The 24,410-nt window shown below is 42.5% G+C and overlaps 1 protein-coding gene across 1 annotated transcript; it reads right to left on the reverse strand.

The window, feature by feature from the left end:
• On the reverse strand, positions 1 to 24,410 carry LOC110624207 (protein IN CHLOROPLAST ATPASE BIOGENESIS, chloroplastic). The gene is made up of 8 exons (XM_043960686.1): positions 24,305 to 24,410; positions 23,531 to 23,571; positions 22,967 to 23,050; positions 21,554 to 21,628; positions 21,382 to 21,424; positions 21,191 to 21,248; positions 3,555 to 3,606; positions 1 to 32 (listed from the first exon to the last, which is right to left on the reverse strand). Exons 1-8 carry the CDS (start codon positions 24,364 to 24,366, stop codon positions 1 to 3), a joined length of 447 nt encoding a protein of 148 aa, XP_043816621.1. The 5' UTR covers positions 24,367 to 24,410.

The raw sequence follows: 24,410 nt of genomic DNA on the forward strand, positions 1-24,410 counted from the left end.
CTAGAAAACGGACAGTGGAATATCTAGCTCATCTAATAAAGTTAAAACCAATAAGATTGAATAAAGCAGTCAAAGAACAAACGTTCTGAATTAAACTTTTGATTACGTAAGGAGAAACCGAGCCTTGAGAGGCTTTAATGACTGGCTGACTAGACCCATCAATAAAAAATTTTGACTACAACATTTCCATGGTAAAATTTCGTTGTCTATCTAAAAAAATTATTATATAAAATTATTATTATTATATATATATACATATAGCAGTTAGATATCTGCACAACAACTATTTACCATTAATAACTAAAAGCAAGTCCCTTTACTTATTCCCTCGTCAACTTTTCTCTACTCCGTTTGGGTAGAGGAGCCCCATTTCTTCCTGTCCGAAAAGTGGATTCTCTCTCCACTTTCGGATGATGTTTTGAATTTATTTTTATTTACTTTTTTTTAATCGATAAAATTGTATAAAATGAAATAGGTATTTTTTTTTTTTATCGTATTCCTTAGTTATCTATTTGATTGCATGTAAGTGTGTTTTTACCTATATCGATGATGGCTCATTTTTTTCACTTGATCCGATAATTATTTGATGGTGATGATTCATGGAGATAAATATTGAAAGACACGAATGGATTGCCGAATAGTATTTTACCTTCCCCTTTTGTCGGTACTTATATCGATTTGATGATGACTTGATTGGATTCTAGGGTAACATCTTTAGAGTTTTATTTACTTGTTATTGGTCCTTCTTCGATCTGGTAGTCCTTGCTTGCTACGAGCTAGATTATTTTTTTATAAGGTTGCATGTGTAACGATCCGGGGACTGGACCGCTACCTGCGCTAGGGTTTAGATCGATTTAAGATCGCCGAAACCCGTAGCAAGTCAATTATATATCCTAATACACCTAATAAAATCCCATACATTATCACATGAAAACATAAATATAAACATAAACATTCCATGAACCAATACTCAACCTGTATATATATCAAAATTGAAAATATAAAACTCATACTAGAGCACTCATCAAATGCTCCAGTATGGTAAACATCACATGCTTCAAGTTTTATTCGAACATAACTCATAATTAAAACTTTTACATAAGGATCATACTAACAGGGATTACAAGAACAAACATTAAGGCAAAGCACAATTCTAAAACCATAAAATATAACATGTCCACATCTATACTATTACAAAAGGCTATACCAGCAACTCAGCCGACTTCCCCGAGCTAACTCTGACCCTGCAAACCTGGGGTTAGGGGAAATGGATAAACTACAAGAGTCTAGTGAGCAAAACATAAAAATAATTCAATAAACATATAATCGAATGAAATGCTTCACAACAAACAATTCACATCAAGATGGATTTGTCACCAGTAATTCTCTACAAATTCCAATAGTGTCAGGCCCATGACGGGTGCTCCTCGAGACTTCCTCTTAAACATAACATAACATAATAAATCCATAGTGTCAGGGGCTTAGAACGGGCCTCGACCTGGACTTTCTCTTACATATTGCTAGGGGTGTAGAATGGGTCTCAACCTGGACTTCTGTATACATCATAACACATCATACTCGAGGGCTATTCTCCAAAAAAATTGAAGCACAAAACAACAAGAACATCAAGAATAGAGAAAAGGCTTACCTCTGCTCGAAGATGGAGAAAACTCTCTCGATTTTCGGGCTAGAGGCCTTTTATAGTTGGCTGGAGGAACCACCTTCGGCAGTCGAACCTTTAAAACCCCTTTTTTAAAAAAAAAAAGATTCAAATTCATTTTTATGAAAACCCTATTTTACCCTTCTAAACATTCCGGCTTCGAGATTCCGGATTTCGATGGAGATTTCCATCAGAAAGCGAAAATTTCGACGCCGGAGTTTAGCCGGGTGTTACATTCTTCCCCCCTTAAGAACATTCGTCCTCAAATGTTCAACAAAGCCAACAAACACAACATATATATTAAAAGACACAAGAAAACAACATATAACGCTTACTTCAAAAGAGATAGGGGTACTGCTGAAGTATCGATTCTCGAGTCTCCCAGGTGTACTCTTCTGTATTGTGGTGATTCCAAAGAACTTTCACCATCGTAATTTCCTTGTTCCTCAACTTTTTGATCAACTTGTCTATGATCTGAACTAGCTACTCGACATAGGTGAGATCTCCTAGGATCTCCATATCAGGTTCACTAAGAACCTTGCCCGGATCCGACACAAATTTCTGTAACATAGAAACATGAAAAACCGGATGGATCAGCTCCATAGAAGCAGGTAAATCTAACTTGTAAGATACATTCCCAATCCTTTGCAGGATTTCAAAGGGCCCGATGTACCTTAGAGCTAGAGCTAGTTTACCTTTCTTTCTAAAACAAATCACTTCCTTCATAGGAGACACCTTAAGTAATACTATATCCCCCCTCCTGAAAAACAACTTGCTTTTTACGAATATCTGCATAGCTCTTCTGTCTACTCACGGCCATTCTGAGTCTCTCTCTAATGATAGGCACTACCCTGTTTGTAAGGACCCAGAAACCGGACCGCTACCGGCGCTAGGATCCAGATCGGCTTAAGGCCGCCGGGACCCGTAGCAAGCCTAACATACATCCTGTTGCCTGGTAAAATCCCGTACATGATCAAACATAAACATAAAAACTTAAACATCTGATGTATACACCGAGCTTGACCTGTATGCTACATAACTTTAAACATAAAAGAACCACATACTAGAGCCCTCATCAAACACTTTAGCTGGGTCAACATTACATACATCAAGCTTGGATCACATCCGATGAACCAAAACCTAAGCTGTGCATGCATCAAAACCATAAACATAAAACCTCCACTGGAGTCCTCATCAAGTACTCTAGCGTGGTAAACATCACATGCCACAAGTTTGGTTCATCCACAACTCAACACTAAAACATTACATACATCATGTACTAAAAAGGGACTAACCAAGCCTTAGGGCCAAGCACAATACTAATCCATAAACATAATTCTACTTCACGTTACATTACATCACATTATCTTACAATACATTATATCAATTTACTTTACATGTCCACACTAAAGCACTAATCTATTACATAAGCAATAACCTTTACCCTTGACGTCTTCCTGGACTACTTCTGACCTGCAAACCTAGGGGTTAGGGGAAAGGGATGAGCTAAAAAGCCTAGTGAGCAGAACAATAAACAATTTAATAAATCATATGCTATCATGGAATGCGTTACAGCACAAACATTTCACATAACGGATAGACATAACCACCAAAACTCCCTCTGTCTGTAACATATCATGGTGCCCAGCCCTCAAGGGGCTCCTCAGGACTTCATTATGCCCGGCCCTTCGGGCTCCTCAGGACTTCATTAACATATCATATCTAGGGCTATTGGGGTCGCCTTGGTCCATCCACATCAACAATAAATTATGCAATGCAACATATTCGTGATTTCTAATGCAAGCAACCTACTACATATACATTGTATTCATGATGCGTGAAACATGCTTAAAACATTTGAGTTAGTTCTACTCACCTCTGGCAGACACTGGACTGACTCTGCAACAGCTAGCACTGCTGGCCTCCTCGATCCCTCGGCTCCAATCCTACACAAGTGGACTCGAATGAGGTGCCAAACACACTCTAAACAACTCATAAACAACTCCCCAAAAACCCCCCCTAAAACATCCTCAAAACATGCATAGAAAATACCCAAGAAAGGGCTGGATAGGGCACTTTCGGCGGCACCTTCGGCTGCACCTTCGGCTGCCGAATGTCCCGTCTAGAGCCGAAAGCCATGCAGGTTCGGGGGCACTTTCGGCGGCCAAAAGTCCTTTCGGCGGCCAAAAGTCCTTCCAGAGCCGAAAGTCTGGTACCTTCGGCGGCCGAAGCCTCACACAGATCCGAAAGTCCTGGCCTTCGGGGGCACGTTAGGCAGCCAAAGTTGCCTTCCATGCAGGTTTCGGTGGCCGAACATACCTTCAGCGGCCGAACCTGGTCCCCTCTGAACAGCAGGTCCGAATCTGTAACAAGCAAAACCAAACTCCAAACCACCCAAAACCTCACATGCTCTCTCCCAAACATGCAAACACACTCCCACAAGCATATAGGGGCATAAACTAACTCAAACCCCAACACAAACATCACATAAACATACATTGGGCATAAAACCTGTAATACCCGGCTAGACTCCGGTATCAGAATTCCTACCGTTCGGTGGAATCTCGAATGTCGGAAACCTCTAGAAGGGTAAAACCATGTTTTTGTAAAATGTTTTAAAGTATTTTATGATTTTAAGTAAGAAAGAAATTGAGTTTTGAATGAAAAAGACCAAGGAGACATTTCCAGGTTCGGCCGCCGAACCTCAGGTTCGGCCACCGAACATGGGATGGTTGATAGAGCATATTTTAGTCCATTTTATCATTATGTTCTTGATGTTTATTTACATCTTTTCTGCTTAATTTTGTGGTTTTAATTATGTTTTGCAGATATTAGGTGTAAAGAGACAATCTGGAGAAAATGCTCTTAAAACTGCTAAAAAGTGTCATATATGGAAAGTGCCAAAAAAGGAAAGTTTCCAAATAAGGAAAGTTTTCAGAAAAGGAAAGTTTTCAAATGAGGAAAGTGCAGAAGCAAAAGCAAACAAGGAAAGCTCAGTCAGAAGATTATTTGAAATTCAAATCGCAAATCTTTCTTTCCTTGTTCAAAGATGTGCACACACTGCAGCAGTCATATCTTCCTATTTAGGAAGCAAGATCTCATGAAGACACACTTGCCTCTTCTGCGTTCAGCATTCAAAATTCAAACAAAGGCTCCACCTAAAAAGGAAAGACTGGACAGATATCTTTCCCCTTCTGCACATTAATGACTGCATTCTCCTGCCTCTTCTGCAATCCATGCGCGCGCCACCTCCTTCCATCCGGTGAGCTTGCAGTGCGATTCTTTCCTCTTTTGCAACAACTTGGGCAGCAAGTTGCACATGGGCAGCATCTTGGGCAGCCTCTACACTAATTAGGAAGCAAGGTCAGCATCTAAACTTATTTAGGAAGCACAATCTGCGCCTCCTTCCCTTTCTGAGTCCAAACCGCGCGCACCAACTTCCTCCCACAGTGCATTTTCGCGCAGCCTTCCTTCTAAAGCCGAAAAGCGCGATTCTTTCCTTTTCAGACACAACTTGGGTAGAAAATACCTCTTGGGCAGTAAGTATGACCTAGGGCAATACTTTTCAACTATAAAAAGCCACATAAGGAGCCTCTACAGGACCCTTAAGCTCTCCTTAGGAGACACCTACGAAATTCACATCTCTTCTTCTACCTTTCTTCTTTTCTTTTATTTTTAGTTTTGTTTCAGCCATGAGAGGCTGAAATCTTTTATTCTAGTTGAAGATTAGGTGATACTTTGGTTGCTTTATGGATTGGGAGACTTGATCAAACATTGTTTAACTTTTGGTTGTTCAATATTTATGCAATTTCATGCTTGATTTTAATATTGCTTTGTTGTTTAGATCTACGTTGATTCTTGATTGCAAAGTAATAATATGTTAGTTTGGATGATTTAAGTCCGTAATTGCTTAGATTATTCTTACATAAGAACACCTGGGATAAAATCCAAGGAAATTGTATGATCTAGCGTTATCTCCATACGTTTGGATAGCTAGGATTGGATCTCTCTATTTCTTAATGCAATTGACAATTGTTTTGATGCCTAAGACCCAAGGACATTCCTTGGCAATTTGTTAATTAGTAATTAATTAGAGGACGTTCCCTAATTGGTTTAATCATAAGGAGAGATAATGGTGGTGAGAAGCGTCTTCCATCTCCATAACTAATCTATTGAATCAACCCAAAGGAAACTAAGTGTCAATGATCAATCCCAACAACTAAAGTGGATCCAATTCTTCAACTAGATCTTTCTTATTATTCATTTCTCTTTATTTTTATTATTTGCCTTATTTTTATTGCTTTCAGTTTTAGATTAATTAAATCAATCTCAAAACCCCCCATTTTACTTACAGTTTAGTTGGTTTCAGTTTTATCTCGTTTTAGTTTATTTTGCTTTCCGTTTATTTCTCTTTCAGTTTTATCTCCTTTCAGTTTTATCTCATTTCAGTTTTAGTTTATCTCGTTTTCAGTTTTATCTCGTTTCAGTTTTATCTTATTTCAGTTTTATCTCGTTTCAGTTTTATCTCGTTTCAGTTTATCTCGTTTTCAGTTTTCTTCTTTTGCAGTTTATTTTTGTTTCAGTTTATTTTATTGGTCTTGATAAGGAAAATAGGTAAGTCTTCAATTCCCTGTGGATTCGATCCTTTCACCACTATCTGCAGTTGTAAATTGTTGATAACCAGAAAGGTTATTTTTGACCGGCTTCGACAACCGCGAGTCAACGGTTTAGGGGGGCATGTTAGGCTTCTGAAAGTTTCAAAGGTTCGGCCGCTGAACTTGCATGATTTTTGGAGGCACCTTAGGCTGCCGAAAGGTGGTCTGGCAGCCCCTATATAAGGGCTCCATGGCCGAAACGGGCGAGTTTTCTCCCCATTTTCGGCCACGGTGAATTCCTGCTCTCCCACGGTCGATCTTTGATATTTTTCCTCCGATCTTTCATGTTTTAACAAGTTTTATCTTGGTTTGAAGATTTTTGAGCAAAGGAGCTAGTTTTGGAGCTTGGAGACCAAAGAGTTGAGATCTCTCCTATCTCCGAGCTAGGATCGTCTCTCCTCTCGTTCTTCAAGAGGTAAGAGTAGATCCATAGTTCATTTCATGTTTTAAGCAAGTTTTATGAAGTTTCTTGGGGTAGAAATGAATGTGTAGGTTTATGATGAGTTTTTTGTTAAATGTGTGTTTATGAGCAATGTATGTTGAATAGTGCATGCACAGGTTGAGTTTGGTGATTGAATGAAAAGAAAAGTTTAAAATTTTTATGTATGTTGTTGATCATGTATGGGATTAAACAGGTTTTCAGGATGAATGTTTGGCTTGCTACGGGTCCCGGCGGCCTTAAACCGATCTGGATCCTAGCGCCGATAGCGGTCCGGTTTCCGGGTCGTTACAAAACCTACATAAACCCTAACATGCATATCTACCCATACTCAAGCATTAAAACTTCCTTAAACTTACTTAAAACTCATTAGAAACATAAAAGGTGGCAAGGATCTACACTTACCTCTTGAAGATCGAGGGTTGGTGCGATCCTAACTTGGAGATGGGAGGAAACAAACTCCTTGGGTCTCCAAGCTCCCAAAACTTAATTTAAGCTTAAAAACTTCAAAACCCAAAAGGAAACTCATAAAAACGTGAAGAATTTGAAGAAAGAACATGAAATCAACCTAAGGAGGACATGAACACACCTGAGCTCGAGAATGGGGAGAAAACTCGCCCATTTTCGGTCTGAGGGCCTTTTATAGGTGGCCGGCTAAACCTCCTTCGGCGGCCAAAGCTGCTGCCAAAACTTCACCCCGTTCGGCGGCCGAAAGGAAGCCACCTTCGGAAGTCTAACGTGCCTCCTAAACTATCCCATGTTCGGCGGCCGAACCTGGTTTCTGCCCTCTAAGCCTTCGGAGGCCTAAAGCACTCCCGAAACAGCCCCATGTTCGGCGGCAGATCTTGAGGTTCGGCGGCCGAACCTGGGTCCTTCCTCCTTAGCCTATTCTTTTCAAAACTCATTTCTTTACCATAAAATCAAGTAAAAACATTTTAGAAACACATTTTACCCCTCTAGAAGACTCTGGCATCTTCAGAATTTCAGATTCCAACGGGAATTCCGCCGGAAGGTAGGGATTCCGATGCCGGAATCTAGCCGGGTATTACACTGTTGGTGATCTCTACTAATTCTAGCCCTGCTAAAACTCTTTCTCCTACTCCTTTCCAACAGACAGGTGACCTGCACTTCCTCCCATATGAAGCTTCATAAGGAGCCATCCCTATGCTAGCATGGTAACTGTTATTGTAGGCAAACTCTACCAATGGTAGATGTTGCCTCCAAGAACCACTAAAGTCTAGCACACACATCCTTAGCATGTCTTCTATAGTTTGGATGGTCCTCTTCGACTGTCCGTCAGTCTGTGGATGGAAAGCAGTGCTAAAGTCTATACTTGTGCCCATAGCATTTTGTAGACTCCGCCAAAACCTAAAGGTAAACTGGGGTCCTCTATCCGATACTATAGAAACTGGAGCCCCATGCAGCTTAATAATTTCTTCCACATAGAGTTGCATCAATTTGTCCACAGAGTAACCGCTCCTGACAGGAATAAAGTGAGCAGATTTGGTCAATCTGTCCATTATTACCCATATAGAGTCATGCCTGTTGGACGTTGCTAGTAATCCCACCACAAAATCCATCGCCATGTGTTCCTATTTCTACTTTGGAATCGGTAGTGGGTTGAGCATCCCAACTGGCTTCTAGTGTTCTAACTTCACCCTCTGACATACCTCATAAACGGACACAAATTGAGCCATTTCTCTCTTCATCAAAGGCCACCAATACACTCTTTTCAAATCCTGATACATTTTGGTGGCTCCCGGGTGGATACTGTACCTGTCATTATGAGCCTCTCTCATAATTTCTCCTTTCAAGCTTATATCATCTGGTACACATAATGTAACGACCCGAAAATCGGACCGCTACCGGCGCTAGGATCCGGGTCGGCTTAAGGCCGCCAAGACCCGTAGCAAGCCTGACATTCATCCTGAAAACCTGTTTAATCCCATACATGATCAACAACATACATAAAAATTTAAAACTTTTCCTTCAAACATCCAACTCAACCTGAACATACATGTACATAGTCATGATCATAATCGTGATCCCTCTGTGGGATCTCATCAATGCCCCAACAGGCGATACAACATGAGATGAGTTGGCTTTCATGAACATTATAAAACATTTTTGATCATGTAATAAAAGGGATACCTCATACACAATGTCAAGCACAATCTCTAAACCTCAATATCATTACATGACTGAAACTGTACTTTTACATAACATTAATACATTTATCATGTCCACACTATCTATTACATATACCAGACTTCATTACTCTTATGGATCTCCTGGTCTACCCTGTACCTGCAATCCTGGGGAAAATGGGAGAGGGATGAGCTACTAGAGCCCAGTGAGCAGAATAATAAAAACATTTAAATCATATGGATCATGGAATGCATCACATCACAGCTAATCACGTCAAGGATGAATTTGTCACCAATAGCCCTCTACATGGTCCAACTGTGCCAGAACGTAGAATGGGTTCTGGTCTTTCCCTTACATAACATATCATAACATAACAGTGTCCAACTGTGCCAGAACGTAGAATGGGTCCTGGTCTTTCCCTTACATGGTGCCAGCGAACGTAGAATGGGTCCCACTGGTCTTACTTTCCGTACCGTACATATCACATCGTCATATCATAGATCGAGGGCTATGGATCATCCAACATTCATCCACATCAACATAAAAATATGCAATGCAACATATTCGTGAATTCTAATGCAAGCAACCTAATTCATCACATGGCATTCATGATGCGTGGAACATGCTGAAAAGTTCATTCTTTGCTTTAAAACATAATAAGTTATTCCACTCACCTCTGGATAGCTCTGACCAGACACTGGGGCAACAGACTCACTGCTGGGGTCCTCGGTTCCTCGGGTCCGAACCTACACAGGTGGACTCAAATGAGGGACCAAACATACCTGAACATAACTCTAAACTATTCCCCAAAAACCCCCTAAAGCATCATGAAACAATCATAGAAAAACATGCAAGAAATGGCTGAACAGGGCACTTTCGGCGGCAGGTTCGGCGGCCGAAAGTCCCTCCAGAGCCGAAAGTCAGGCAGGTTCGGCGGCACCTTCGGCGGCCGAAACTCCCAGACAGAGGCGAAACTCATGCATGTTCGGCGGCACCTTCGGCGGCCGAAAGTCCCAGACAGAGACGAAAGTCTCCTTTCGGGGGCAAGCTTCGGCAGCCGAAGGCTGCCTCCACAAGCATGTTCGGCGGCCGAAAGTTCCTTCGGCTGCCGAAAGTTCCTTCGGCTGCCGAACCTGGTTTCGCCCAGAATGGCAGAAACTCAGCTCCCTTATGCATTTATGCCTCCAATCTCATCCAAACATACATAAACCTATTCTACAACATTCCCAACCATACACAAGCAAACATACAAGTTCCTAGGGGGCATCAAACCATCAAAACCCCAACTACAACACACAAGCAACTCACATTGTTCAAAATCACCTCAAAACCCCATAAACATAACTATGACCTAAACATGCATTTACCCCCATGAACTTCATAAAACTTACTTAAAACATAATGGGAGAGATTTGAGTTCTTGAACTTCAAAGCTCCAAAACTTTGCTCAAAAGCTCAAATCTTCAAAACGAAGTTAAAACAAGTGAAAAACTTGAAAGATCTAGAGGAAAAACATCAAAGATCGGTGAGGGGCGGCGGAAAGCTCACCTTGGCCGAAAATGGGGAAAAGCTCGTCCGTTTTCGGCTAAGGGACCCTTTTATAGTGGCTGGCCAGGCCACGTTCGGGGGCCGAATGTGCCTCCGCATGCATGCCATGTTCGGCGGCCGAACTTGAGGTTCGGCGGCCGAACCTGGACTTCCCTCACTTATGCTTTCGGGGGCCTAAAGGCGCTCCCGAAGGCATGCATGTTCGGCGGCCAAACTTAAGTTTTCCTCCAAGGTTGTTTTTATGCAAAAACTCATTTCCATTTTACTTAAAACCATGAAATACCTTAAAACATTTTATGAAAACATGATTCTACCCTACTAGAGGCTTCCGACATCCGAGATTCCACCAGACGGTAGGAATTCCAATACCGGAGTCTAGCCGGGTATTACAATCTCCCCCCCTTAAGAACATTCGTCCCCGAATGTTCCTCAACTAGCATATAGCATGGCATAAAACATAACATACATACATAGCACATAAACACATAGAGATCTAACCTTAAAAGAGATGAAGGTACTGCTGGAGCATAGACTCCCGTGTCTCCCAAGTGCATTCCTCCAAATTGTGGTGGTTCCACAAGACTTTCACCATCGGGATTTCCTTGTTCCTTAACTTTCTGATCTGGGTGTCTATGATCCGTACTGGCTGTTCAACATAGGTGAGATCCTCTTGGACCTCCACATTAGGCTCACTAAGAACCTTGCTCGGATCTGACACAAACTTCCTCAACATTGAAACATGGAAAACCGGATGGATTCTTTCCATTGAAGCAGGTAAATCCAGCTTGTACGACACATTCCCAATCTTTTGCAATATTTCAAAGGGTCCGATGTATCGTGGGGCTAGTTTACCTTTCTTTCCGAAGCGAACCACTCCTTTCATAGGAGACACCTTGAGCAATACCAGATCCCCCTCCTGAAACTCTAACTGCCGTCTGCGGATGTCTGCATAACTCTTCTGTCTGCTTGCAGCAGTCTTGATTCTTTCTCTGATTATGGGTACCACCCTGCTGGTGATCTCAACAAGCTCAGGCCCTGCCAAGGCCTTTTCTCCAACCTCTTCCCAGTAAACAGTTGATCTGCACTTCCTTCCATATAAAGCTTCATATGGAGCCATCCCGATGCTAGCATGATGGCTGTTATTGTAGGCAAACTCCACCAAAGGTAGATGCTGCCTCCAAGAACCCCCAAAGTCCAGCACACACATTCTGAGCATATCCTCTATGGTCTGGATGGTCCTTTCTGATTGTCCGTCCGTCTGTGGGTGGAAGGCAGTACTGAAATCCAACCTAGTACCCATGGCATTCTGCAAACTCCTCCAAAATCTGGAGGTGAACTGGGGCCCTCTATCTGACACTATAGAAACAGGAACCCCATGCAGCCTGACGATCTCGTCAACATACACCTGCGCCAACTTGTCCACATAATAGCCACTCCTGACAGGAATGAAGTGAGCAGATTTGGTGAGTCTGTCCACGATCACCCATATGGAGTCCAATCTGTTGGACATCGCCGGTAACCCCACTACGAAGTTCATAGCTATATTTTCCCATTTCCATTCTGGAATAGGTAGCTGGTTAAGCATTCCAGCCGGCTTCTGATGTTCCAGCTTCACCCTCTGACACACTTCGTAGGCTGACACAAACTATGCCACTTCTTTCTTCATAGCTGGCCACCAATAAACCTTCTTTAGATCTTGATACATCTTGGTGGCTCCGGGGTGAACGCTGTATCTTGCATTATGAGCCTCTCTCATAATGTCTCCTTTGAGCCCTATGTCATCTGGTACACATAGTCTGCTCCCATAGCGGAGGATCCCCTTGCTGTCGAATCTGAACTCACTATCATTGCCTGACTGAACAGTCTTGGCAATCTTCACTAACTCCGGGTCCTCATGCTGTTTCTGAGCTACCTGCTCCAGAAACACGGGTGCCACTCTCATCTGGACCACTAAGGCACCTGTACCAGACAACTCCATCTGTAGACCTTCCTCAATGAGCTTGTAGAGCTCCTTCACCACTGGCCTCCTCTCTGCCGATATGTGGGATAAGCCACCGAGTGATTTCCGGCTTAAGGCGTCTGCCACAACATTCGCCTTACCCGGATGGTACTGAATCTTGCAATCATAGTCACTCAGCAGCTCCACCCATCTCCTCTGTCTCAAATTCAAATCTCTTTGACTCAGGATGTACTGCAGGCTTTTATGATCTGTGAAGATCTCACATTTTACCCCATAGAGGTAGTGCCTCCACATCTTGAGTGCAAAGATTACTGCTGCCATCTCTAGGTCATGTGTGGGGTAATTCAACTCATGCTTCTTCAGCTGCCTAGAAGCATAAGCAATCACCCTCTCATTCTGCATCAGTACACAACCCAGTCCCACACGGGACGCATCACAAAAGATTGTAAAGTCTTCATCACTAGATGGCAGAGCTAAAACTGGTGCTGAAGTCAACCTCTTCTTAAGCTCTTCAAAACTCTCTTCGCATTGGTCGGTCCACACAAACTTCTGATTCTTCCTAGTTAACCTGGTCAGAGGAGCTGCTATCTTTGAGAAGTCCTGAACGAACCTCCTGTAGTAACCTGCCAAACCCAAGAAACTTCTAATCTCTGTCACTGAAGTGGGTCTAGGCCAGTTAGCCACAGTTTCTGTCTTCTTGGGGTCCACCTCAATCCCATTCTCTGACACTACATGCCCCAAGAACGAAATGCTCCTCAGCCAGAACTCACATTTAGAGAACTTGGCATACAAGCCATGTTCCCTCAAAGTCTGCAAGACCAACCGCAGATGATGGGCATGCTCCCCTGCATTCCTGGAATACACTAAGATATCATCTATGAAGACAATAACAAAGTGATCCAGGTATTGACTGAACACTCTGTTCATGAGATCCATGAATGCTGCAGGGGCGTTGGTTAACCCGAACGGCATTACAAGGAACTCAAAATGCCCATATCTGGTCCTGAAAGCTGTCTTTGGCACGTCTTCATCCCTTATCCTTACCTGATGGTACCCCGATCTCAGATCTATTTTGGAGAAACAACTTGCTCCTGCTAGCTGGTCGAATAGATCATCGATCCTTGGCAAAGGGTACCTATTTTTGGTAGTGACTTTGTTCAACTGCCTGTAGTCGATACAAAGTCTGAGGGACCCATCCTTCTTTCTCACAAACAAGACCGGAGCACCCCAAGGTGAGGTACTCTGTCGGATGAAGCCCTTTTCTACCAGCTCTTGCAATTGCTCTTTCAACTCCTTCAACTCGGCTGGGGCCATCCTGTAGGGAGGGATAGAGATCGGTCTAGTTCCAGGCACCAACTCTATCTCGAACTCTATCTCTCTAGCAGGTGGTAAACCTGGAAGCTCATCAGGAAAGACATCCTGAAACTCTCTGACAACTGGCACCGAGGCTGGCTCCCTGACCTGACTGTCTAGCTCTCTCACATGAGCTAAGTACCCCTGACATCCCTTCCTAAGCAACCTACGAGCCTGAAGAGCTGATATCAGACCTCTAGGTGTGCCCCTCTTGTCTCCTCTGAAGACGACCTCTGACCCGTTCTGATCTCTGAACCTGACTACCTTGTCCCTGCAGTCCAAGGTAGCACCATGGGTAGATAGCCAATCCATCCCTAGAATGACGTCAAAGTCTGTCAAATCTAGAACCACAAGGTCGGCGGAGAGGCATCTTCCCTCAACAAAAACTGGACTGTACTGGCAGACTGACACTGCCACTGATGGGTCACACTTGGGTCCACTGACCCATAGGGGACACTCTAACCCAGAGACTATCAGACCCAACCTCTCGACGGCTTTCGGAGCAATAAATGAATGAGATGCACCCGGGTCCATTAATGCATACACATCAGAACACCCAATGACAAGATTACCTGACACCACGGTGTTGGATGTGTTAGCCTCCTGCTGAGTCATGGTGAAGATCCTGGCTGGAGCTGGTGGACCTTCACCTCGGGAACCAGAAGAAGAGGCTGCCCCTCTCCCTCTACCTCTGCCACTGCCCTGAGTTGTGGCTGGAACTGCTGGCTGTGCCACACTACCAGAAGCTGTCTGCTGGGGCTGGCCCATAAAAGGCGCTCTAGGACACTCCCGAGCTATGTGTCCCTCCTGTCCACATCTGAAACATGTATTAGTCCCAGCTCGACACACTCCCCTGTGCGGTCTTCCACATCTCTGGCATTCTGTACCATCTGAGCCTGAGCTCGAGCCACCGCCAAATCCCAGACCGGATTTCAACTTATTCCAAAACTTATTCTTCTTCGACTTCTTGGTGGTGTTATCCCACCTCTTCTTACCTGAGCTCTGAGAAGAGAGACCTGGCCCTCCTCTGCCTGGGGTCTTAACCCCTGAAGACTGGGTCACTGACTGCTTCACTGACCCCTCAACTATAGCACTTGCCTCCATTCTTCGAGCCATATCCACCACAGTGTGGAAACTTTCTCTCTCAGCTGACTGAATCAACGAGGAGTACCTGGAATGCAGCTTCATAACATACCTCTTGGCTTTCTTCGTATCTGTATCTAGAGCTTGCCCTGAAAAAGGCAATAGCTCCAAGAATTTATCCGTGAACTCCTCTACACCTATGTGCTCTGACTGCCTCAGTTGCTCAAACTCAATCATTTTCAGTTCTCTGGAACTGTCTGGAAAAGCCCATCCAGCGAACTCATTCGCAAATTCCTCCCATGTCATGCCGTCTAGTCTCGGGTCCATATAACACTTGAACCATTCCCGTGCCTTCTTGCACTTTAAGGTGAACCCTGCCATCTGAATGGCCCTGCTATCATTCGCCCCTAGCTCATCAGTTATTGTCTTCACCACTCTCAGATACTCAAAGGGGTCATCCCCTGACTTGTATTTGGGAGCATCCAGCTTAAGGTAATCTGTCATCTTTACTTTGCTCCCATCGGCTGAGCTAGGTCTGGGAGGTTGAGTAACTGGGGCTGCTGGTTCTGTAGGTGGTGGAGGTGGGGGTGCAGCATTCCCCGAGGTGGGGGTGCAGCATTCCCCGAGGTGGGGTTTGCCGGGTTTGGATAGAAGGGTGAGGGTGGATAAGCTGGGTACTGTGTGTAAGGTGGATAGAAAGGTGGATAAGGCATGTAGGTAGGGTAGGGGTTAAAGCTGGAGTAATCCGATGTACCTCCTATCGGATACCCTGAACCCTGTGGGAAGGGTGGATAATGGGGTGGAAAACCATACCCCGAGGCCTGAACGCCTCCCTGAGACTCCCCTGTCCCTTCTTCCTCCATGCTCACATCCAGGTTCCCATCCCTCCTCTGATCCTCTTCCATAACCTCCCTCACATCTGAAGAACTTCCTCCTCTATCTGTCCCCCTTCTGCTAGCATCAAAAGACCTTCTAGGGTCCCTTGACACTCTTTCTCTGTTGGCTCTACAAGACATTGCCCTAGGCAATGTAGGAGGACGGGCGCTCGTGCCCTCATCCTCAGGTGGTACTCCAGTCAATCTTGCCGATCGACGGGTTCCTCTCATCCTGTTTTCTAAAAAACAGTACACATCATACAACATTAGCATCATATGGTTCATGTGGGCACACATGAACCCTCATCACATATTCATCATTCATATCATAGCATCAATGCACATGTATATAATCATGGCATTTCACATCATCATACAAGACAGGACTCCACATCCTATCCTAGTGGACATGATCTTTCCTATTGTGCTTGACCTTCTAGAACATCTATGAGCCCGACACTCTAGGTCCGATCCTATGAACCTAGGGCTCTGATACCATTCTGTAATGACCCGAAAATCGGACCACTACCGGCACTAGGATCCGGGTCGGCTTAAGGCCGCCAAGACCCGTAGCAAGCCTGACATTCATCCTGAAAACCTGTTTAATCCCATACATGATCAACAACATACATAAAAATTTAAAACTTTTCCTTCAAACATCCAACTCAACCTGAACATACATGTACATAGTCATGATCATAATCGTGATCCCTCTGTGGGATCTCATCAATGCCCCAACGGGCGATACAACATGAGATGAGTTGGCTTTCATGAACATTATAAAACATTTTTGATCATGTAATAAAAGGGATACCTCATACACAATGTCAAGCACAATCTCTAAACCTCAATATCATTACATGACTGAAACTGTACTTTTACATAACATTAATACATTTATCATGTCCACACTATCTATTACATATACCAGACTTCATTACTCTTATGGATCTCCTGGTCTACCCTGTACCTGCAATCCTGGGGAAAATGGGAGAGGGATGAGCTACTAGAGCCCAGTGAGCAAAATAATAAAAACATTTAAATCATATGGATCATGGAATGCATCACATCACAGCTAATCACGTCAAGGATGAATTTGTCACCAATAGCCCTCTACATGGTCCAACTGTGCCAGAACGTAGAATGGGTCCTGGTCTTTCCCTTACATAGTGCCAGCGAACGTAGAATGGGTCCCACTGGTCTTACTTTCCGTACCGTACATATCACATCGTCATATCATAGATCGAGGGCTATGGATCATCCAACATTCATCCACATCAACATAAAAATATGCAATGCAATATATTCGTGAATTCTAATGCAAGCAACCTAATTCATCACATGGCATTCATGATGCGTGGAACATGCTGAAAAGTTCATTCTTTGCTTTAAAACATAATAAGTTATTCCACTCACCTCTGGATAGCTCTGACCAGACACTGGGGCAACAGACTCACTGCTGGGGATCTCGGTTCCTCGGGTCCGAACCTACACAGGTGGACTCAAATGAGGGACCAAACATACCTGAACATAACTCTAAACTATTCCCCAAAAACCCCCTAAAGCATCATGAAACAATCATAGAAAAACATACAAGAAATGGCTGAACAGGGCACTTTCGGCGGCAGGTTCGGCGGCCGAAAGTCCCTCTAGAGCCGAAAGTCAGGCAGGTTCGGCGGCACCTTCGGCGGCCGAAACTCCCAGACAGAGGCGAAACTCATGCATGTTCGGCGGCACCTTCGGCGGCCGAAAGTCCCAGACAAAGACGAAAGTCTCCTTTCGGGGGCAAGCTTCGACAGCCGAAGGCTGCCTCCACAAGCATGTTCGGCGGCCGAAAGTTCCTTCGGCTGCCGAACCTGGTTTCGCCCAGAATGGCAGAAACTCAGCTCCCTTATGCATTTATGCCTCCAATCTCATCCAAACATACATAAACCTATTCTACAACATTCCCAACCATACACAAGCAAACATACAAGTTCCTAGGGGGCATCAAACCATCAAAACCCCAACTACAACACACAAGCAACTCACATTGTTCAAAATCACCTCAAAACCCCATAAACATAACTATGACCTAAACATGCATTTACCCCCATGAACTTCATAAAACTTACTTAAAACATAATGTAAGCTAGAGATCGACTCTTACCTCTTGAAGATCGAGAGTAGAGGCGACCAAACTTGGAGTTGGGAGAGATTTGAGTTCTTGAACTTCAAAGCTCCAAAACTTTGCTCAAAAGCTCAAATCTTCAAAACGAAGTTAAAACAAGTGAAAAACTTGAAAGATCTAGAGGAAAAACATCAAAGATCGGTGAGGGGCGGCGGAAAGCTCACCTTGGCCGAAAATGGGGAAAAGCTCGCCCGTTTTCGGCTAAGGGACCCTTTTATAGTGGCTGGCCAGGCCACGTTCGGGGGCCGAATGTGCCTCCGCATGCATGCCATGTTCGGCGGCCGAACTTGAGGTTCGGCGGCCGAACCTGGACTTCCCTCACTTATGCTTTCGGGGGCCTAAAGGCGCTCCCGAAGGCATGCATGTTCGGCCGCCGAACCTCAGGTTCGGCGGCCGAACCTAAGTTTTCCTCCAAGGTTGTTTTTATGCAAAAACTCATTTCCATTTTACTTAAAACCATGAAATACCTTAAAACATTTTATGAAAACATGATTCTACTCTACTAGAGGCTTCCGACATCCGAGATTCCACCAGACGGTAGGAATTCCGATACTGGAGTCTAGCCGGGTATTACACATAATCTATTCCCGTAACGAATATTCTCGTTGTTGTCGAATCTAAAATCACCATTCTTGCCTTTCTAAATAGCTCTCGCTATTTTCACCAACTCGGGGACTTCGTACTGCTTCTATGCCACTTGCTCTAGAAACACGGGTGTCACCTTCATCTGTGCTACTAATGCACTTGTACCAGACAGCTTCAACTGCAAGCCTTCGCTAACAAGCCTGTAAAATTCTTTCACTATTGGTCTTGTTTCCACTGTGATGTGGAATAGAATGCCAATTGATTTCCAGCTAAGAGCATCTGCCACCACATTTGCTTTACCCGGATGATATTGGATTTTGCAATCATAATCACTAAGCAGTTCTACCCATCTCCTCTGCCTCAAGTTTAACTCTTTCTTACTCAAGATGTATTGCAAACTCTTATGATCTATAAATATCTCACACTTTACCCCATTCAAATAATGCCTCGACATCTTAAGTGCAAAGATCATGGCTGCCATCTCTAGATCGTGTGAAGGATCATTTAATTCATGCTTCTTCAAGTGTCTAGAAACATAAGTAATTACTCTCTCATTCTGCATCAACACACAACCTAGTCCCACTCGAGATGCATTACAAAACACTGTGAAATCCTTATTACTTGTAGGTAGAGCCAACACTGGTGCTGACGTCAGTCTTCTCTTTAGCTCTTCAAAACTTTTCTCACACTGATCTGACCAGACAAACTTCTAATTTTTCTTGGTCAACCTAATCATGGGAGCAGCTATTTTGGAGAAATCCTAGACGAATCTCCTGTAGTAACCTGCCAAATCCAAAAAGCTTTTGATTTTTGTCACTGTAGTGGGTTTGGACTAATTACCTACAGCTTCTACTTTCTTAGGGTCCACCTCGATTCCTTTTTTTGACACTACATGCCCCAAGAAAGATATACTCCTCAACTAGAACTCACATTTATGGAACTTGGCGTACAAGCCGTGATCTCTCAAGGTTTGCAACACTCTCCTCAGATGGTGGGCATGCTTCTCTGCATTTCTGGAATATACCAAGATATCGTTAACGAAAACAATAATAAAGTGAACAAAAAACTAACTGAAAACTCTGTTCATGAGATCCACGAATGCTGCAGGGGTATTTGTCAGCCCGAATGGCATCACTAGGAACTCATAATGCCCATATCTGGTCCTAAAAGTTGTCTTAGGCATGTCTTCTTCTCTGACTCTCAACTGATGGTATCTGAATCTCAAATCTATCTTGGAGAAACAACCGGCTCGTGCTAGCTTGTCAAACAGATCATCAATCTTGGGTAACAGATACTTATTCTTGGTAGTGACTTTGTTCAACTGCCTGTAGTTGATACAAAGTCTTAGGGATCCATCCTTCTTTTTCAAAAACAAAATCGGAGCACCCCAAGGTGAGGTATTAGGTCGGATGAAACCCTTATATACTAATTTTTGCAACTGTTCTTTTAACTCTTTCAACTTGGCAGGTGCTTCCTGTAGGGAGGAATAGAGATGGGTCTGGTTCCTGGCATTACTTTATTTTCAAACTCTATTTCACTAGCAGGTGGTAAACCTAGTAGCTCGTTTGGAAAAATAGTGAGAAAATCTCTGACTACGGACACTGAAACTGGTTCCCTAACCTGACCATTATACTCTCTAACATGAGTAAGAAACCCCTGAAAACCCCTTCCAAGCAACATATGAGCCTGTAGAGCCAATATCAAACCTCTAGGCATACCTGCTTTGTCTTCTCGAAAGACGACCTCCAATCCATCTTGTTCTCTAAATTTAACTACCTTATCTCTATAGTTCAAGGTAGCACCATGAGTAGAGAGCCAATCCATCCCTAGAATGACGTCAAAATCAGTCAAATCTAGAACCACAAGGTCGGTTGGAAGGCACTTATCCTCAACTATAATTGGGCTAAACTGGCAGACTATCTCTGTCACAGATGGATCACACTTGAGCCCACTGACCCAAAGAGGACACTCTAACCTGGAAGCTATCAAACCCAAACTATCTACGGCTTTTGGAGAAACAAAAGAATGAGAGGCACTAAGGTCCATAAGAGTATACACATTAGAACACTCAATAGTGGGGTTTACCTAACACCACTGTGTTCGATGTGTTGGCCTCCTACTGTGTCATAGTGAAGATCTGTGATGGAACTGAAGGACCTTCCCCTTGGGAACCTGTTAAGAAGAGGTTGTCCCTCTCCCTCTACCTCGCCCTCTGCCCTGTGATGTGGCTAAAGCTGCTGGCTGAGTCACGCTGCCAGAAGCTGTATGTTGGGACTGTGTCATTCTAGCTGCATTGGGACACTCATGTGCCATGTGCCCCTCTTGACCATATCTGTAACAAGCTGTAGTCCTAAACCGACAAAGCCCTTTATGCGGCTTACCGCACCTCACACATCCAAAGCTATCTGAACCAAATCTTGAACCACTATCCATTCTCATACTAGACTTCAACCTGTTTCAAAACTTATTATTGATCTACCTGTGTTGCCAAAACTGTGAAGTACCAGTCAGCTTCATGCAAGTAAAACACATACTTTATCCCATGTTTAAAAGTTTCTCAACCAAGAATAGCAAAAATACATAAGTAAATAAGAGAAAATAAATGGGAAAAAGTATAATGGAAATGCCAAGTACATCATAAAATTATGCACATAATTGTATAATATGGCCATCAAATTATGCACATCAAGGCATGCTTCAGTTTAATGTATTACATTCTTGGCTAAAAGCCACACCCCAAGCTTGCAAACTTCCACAATAGGCATCTCCATTCTGTGTCAATAGAAATAGTGGTAGGAGATAAATAAAGGGCAAAAAACAAAACACACACACAAGCAAACAGAGGCAGGGAGAGAGAGAGCTCTTCAATGTACAATATTGGCATGCATTCAAATATATAACTTACCCAGGTGGAGCTGTTGGCCAGCGCAGTAGTGCAGTTAAAGAACCTAGTGGCAAAGATAAAAATGATAAATAGAAAGTTTTCAAATGAATGCCCATGACTAAGTTGCATATTATGATAGAGTCTGTCATAGAATTGCTCTCTACTTGTCAACACTTCATGATATTCATCTAACCTGACAAATTTTCTGATAGGAGAATTACAAGGGGGACTATTCCTTGCCTAGATCCAGGAGAGATAATTGTTTCACCTGTAATAAAAAATTTAACATACCATAGCAATTCATAAATCAATTGAGTGTAAAAAGCACAAGCAGGTTGTGACTTGTGAGGTTAAATAATCGCAGAGCAAAATAACATTAGAAGATAACACATAATCCAGTTCAAAGCCAAGAGTTAGTGATTTAACTAGTGTTAAGTAAACTTGCAGTTCCAAATAAATTTTTGAGGACAGGTTTAGCATTTTTGAAATGAATAAAATTCTTTCTCAATTGGAGACGATGAGAAATCAATAAATTGCAAAGCCTGATAAGAAAATACTTGTTCCATGGTTACCTCACAGTTTTTACAGGTGACACCACATAAAGAGACTAAAACAATATTATTATTAAAATAACCAAACTTTCAAAAAGAAAAATTACTCCATCAACAATAAACAAAATTCAGTGTGCTATAAATAGAGGACAAGGGAGCATTCCATAAGAAACAGAGCCTTCTGCCATAATAGAATGTTATGTTAGTTCAATCAAACCCCAAAATTGCAGATAGAATGAGGAAACAAACATTTCCTAGATGATACTTGGAAATTTATGCCAACCACATAAGAAATCTAGTTATTTAAAACCAGCCCCTTTTTAGTATAGTGATTTACAGGCAAGGTAGCAAGAATAACAAAAACCAGAGGGACAAGAGGCCCAAATGAGCATTCAAAGATTCATACAAAAGACCAAATTTCATCAAGCATTTACATCAAAGAAATGACAAGCATGCTAAAAAGGTTCATCCTGAACAATAAGTAGAAACAATACTATTTTGAAAGTGTAGATCCCATTCAGAGAATATACTGCAAATTGAAAGCTCCGGGAGAGGGAGAGGGGTGTTCCCCCAATAAAATGGTATGTACTGTTAGCTAGGGTAGTTCTAAGTATGGAAGGTTATTGTTGTATTTTGGGTTTCTCTTATCCGTGATTTGGAAAGGAAAAAGCTACTCCAGTTAAATTGGTCCTTGTAACATTTCCTTCATGGTGAAAAATAGCAAGTGGCTTTCTACGGATATAAACACATAATCAAACAACATCAAATTTCTTATTCTTTTATTTTTCTATGTTCTATGTTTGTTATTCTGGTCTTGTGTGTAAATGTGTGTATCTTATATTGGTTACCTTTCAAAAACCACTCATAATCACATAATTCAGAATGTAAAACAAAAACACTACAATAAAAAGCTCTACAACTGGCATTAAACAAATGATAACATATCATGATCAATTCACAATTACATATGGTCAAAACCATTAGAATTTACAAAGTATCACATTGTTGAAACATTAAAGATCATTGAAGAATTGATGAAGTTGGATAACAAATACCTTTAGTTTGAAGGATTTTGAGCAAGGAAGGAAGATGCTCAGGAGGCTGAGTTGCAGCTACATCCTTGATGAATGATACATGGCCTGCATTTCAGTTCACAAACTGTTCAACGCCTCCAAACTATAAATACTCAAGACTAGTTGAATTCAACTAATCCTAGTCTAAAGTCAAGTTAGAGGTGGCTGTTGGGATACTAAATCAATTTCCTATTTATGGTTTTCTCTCTTCAGTATCATTTCATTAATATGACAAGTAATATAACTAAATTGAATGAAATTCAATTCATTTACACCAAACTTCATTCAAAGAATCATGAAACAACTCAATTGGTAGTTTTAGGTTCTTAATCAGTTGAATTAATAAATAGGTATTAATTAATCAAAACATTACCCAGCATTTAAATCTCAAACAATCCAACCCACCGTACCATTATGTTAAAACCAAATTCAACAACAAGGAAAGATTCCTAATGAAATGGGGATGGAGCCATAGCACTGAAATTCAAATTCTAGCAAGAGCGTTAGAGAAAAGGAAAAAGAAGGGGAGTGAAGAGTATTGATCACCAGTAGAGGAGAAGCATCTAACCCTGGGCCTTGGGTGGGGATAGGGGTGTAAACGAACCGAGCCGAGCCGAGCTTTGAAGAGCTCAAGCTTGGTTCGTTAAAATTTTTTCGAGATCGAGCCGAATTCGAGCTTTACTCATATCGAACTCGAGCCGAGTATTAAGAAGCTCAAGCTTGGCTCGTTTAGCAAACGAGCTTAGACGAGTCGAGCTTTTATCGAGCTGAGTCGAGCTTTTATCGAGCTGAATCTCAAATAGTTCACGAATAATTTAATTTATTTAAATGTATAATGAGTTTTAGTTTAAAACTAATAAGTTTAAAACTAAAATAATTTTAGATAAATAAGTATATCTACAAATTAGCATGTAAACTTATAAAAATGAGTTTTTAAATCTTAATGATCTAAATATATGCAAGTTTAAGAGTGTAACTAAACTATATAGAGATGAATTTTAAAAAATTCAGATTTGGCTCATGAAAGTATATGCAGGGTTTAGTTTATTTCTCTTATGATAGTAATTTCAGTTTACTTAACGAGACTGTTCACGAGCCTATTCGCGAGCCTGCTCATAAACTCAGAAACGAGTCGAGCTCACGAGCCTTAACGAGCCGAATACTATGGAGCTCAAGCTTGGCTCGTTTACCAAACGAGCCTAAAAATTAAGCTCGAGCTTGGCTCGTTTAGAAATCGAGTCGAGCTCGGTCGAGTTTTTATCGAATCAAATCTCGAATAGCTCACGAACGGCTTGACTCATTTACACCCCTAGGTGGGGAAGAGAGAGTGCGGTAATGGGAGGGGTTGCGTGCACCACTCCAAACGCTGCTCCTATCTTCATTTTGCTTCGCCCAGTAATTTTTGCCTGCCAATTGGTTTTTTGGT

This window comes from Manihot esculenta, chromosome 10 (assembly GCF_001659605.2).
Source record: "Manihot esculenta cultivar AM560-2 chromosome 10, M.esculenta_v8, whole genome shotgun sequence".
Classification (NCBI taxonomy): Eukaryota; Viridiplantae; Streptophyta; class Magnoliopsida; order Malpighiales; family Euphorbiaceae; genus Manihot; species Manihot esculenta.

Coding starts and splice junctions, on each gene's coding strand:
- LOC110624207 (XM_043960686.1), bottom strand. CDS start 24,366: ATGAAGATAGGAGCAGCGTTTGGAGTGGTGCACGCAACCCCTCCCATT. Junction 23,572..24,304: donor CCCATTACCGCACTCTCTCT/TCCCCACCTAGG, acceptor TTTACACCCCTA/TCCCCACCCAAGGCCCAGGG. Junction 21,249..21,381: donor TGGCCAACAGCTCCACCTGG/GTAAGTTATATA, acceptor CTATTGACACAG/AATGGAGATGCCTATTGTGG.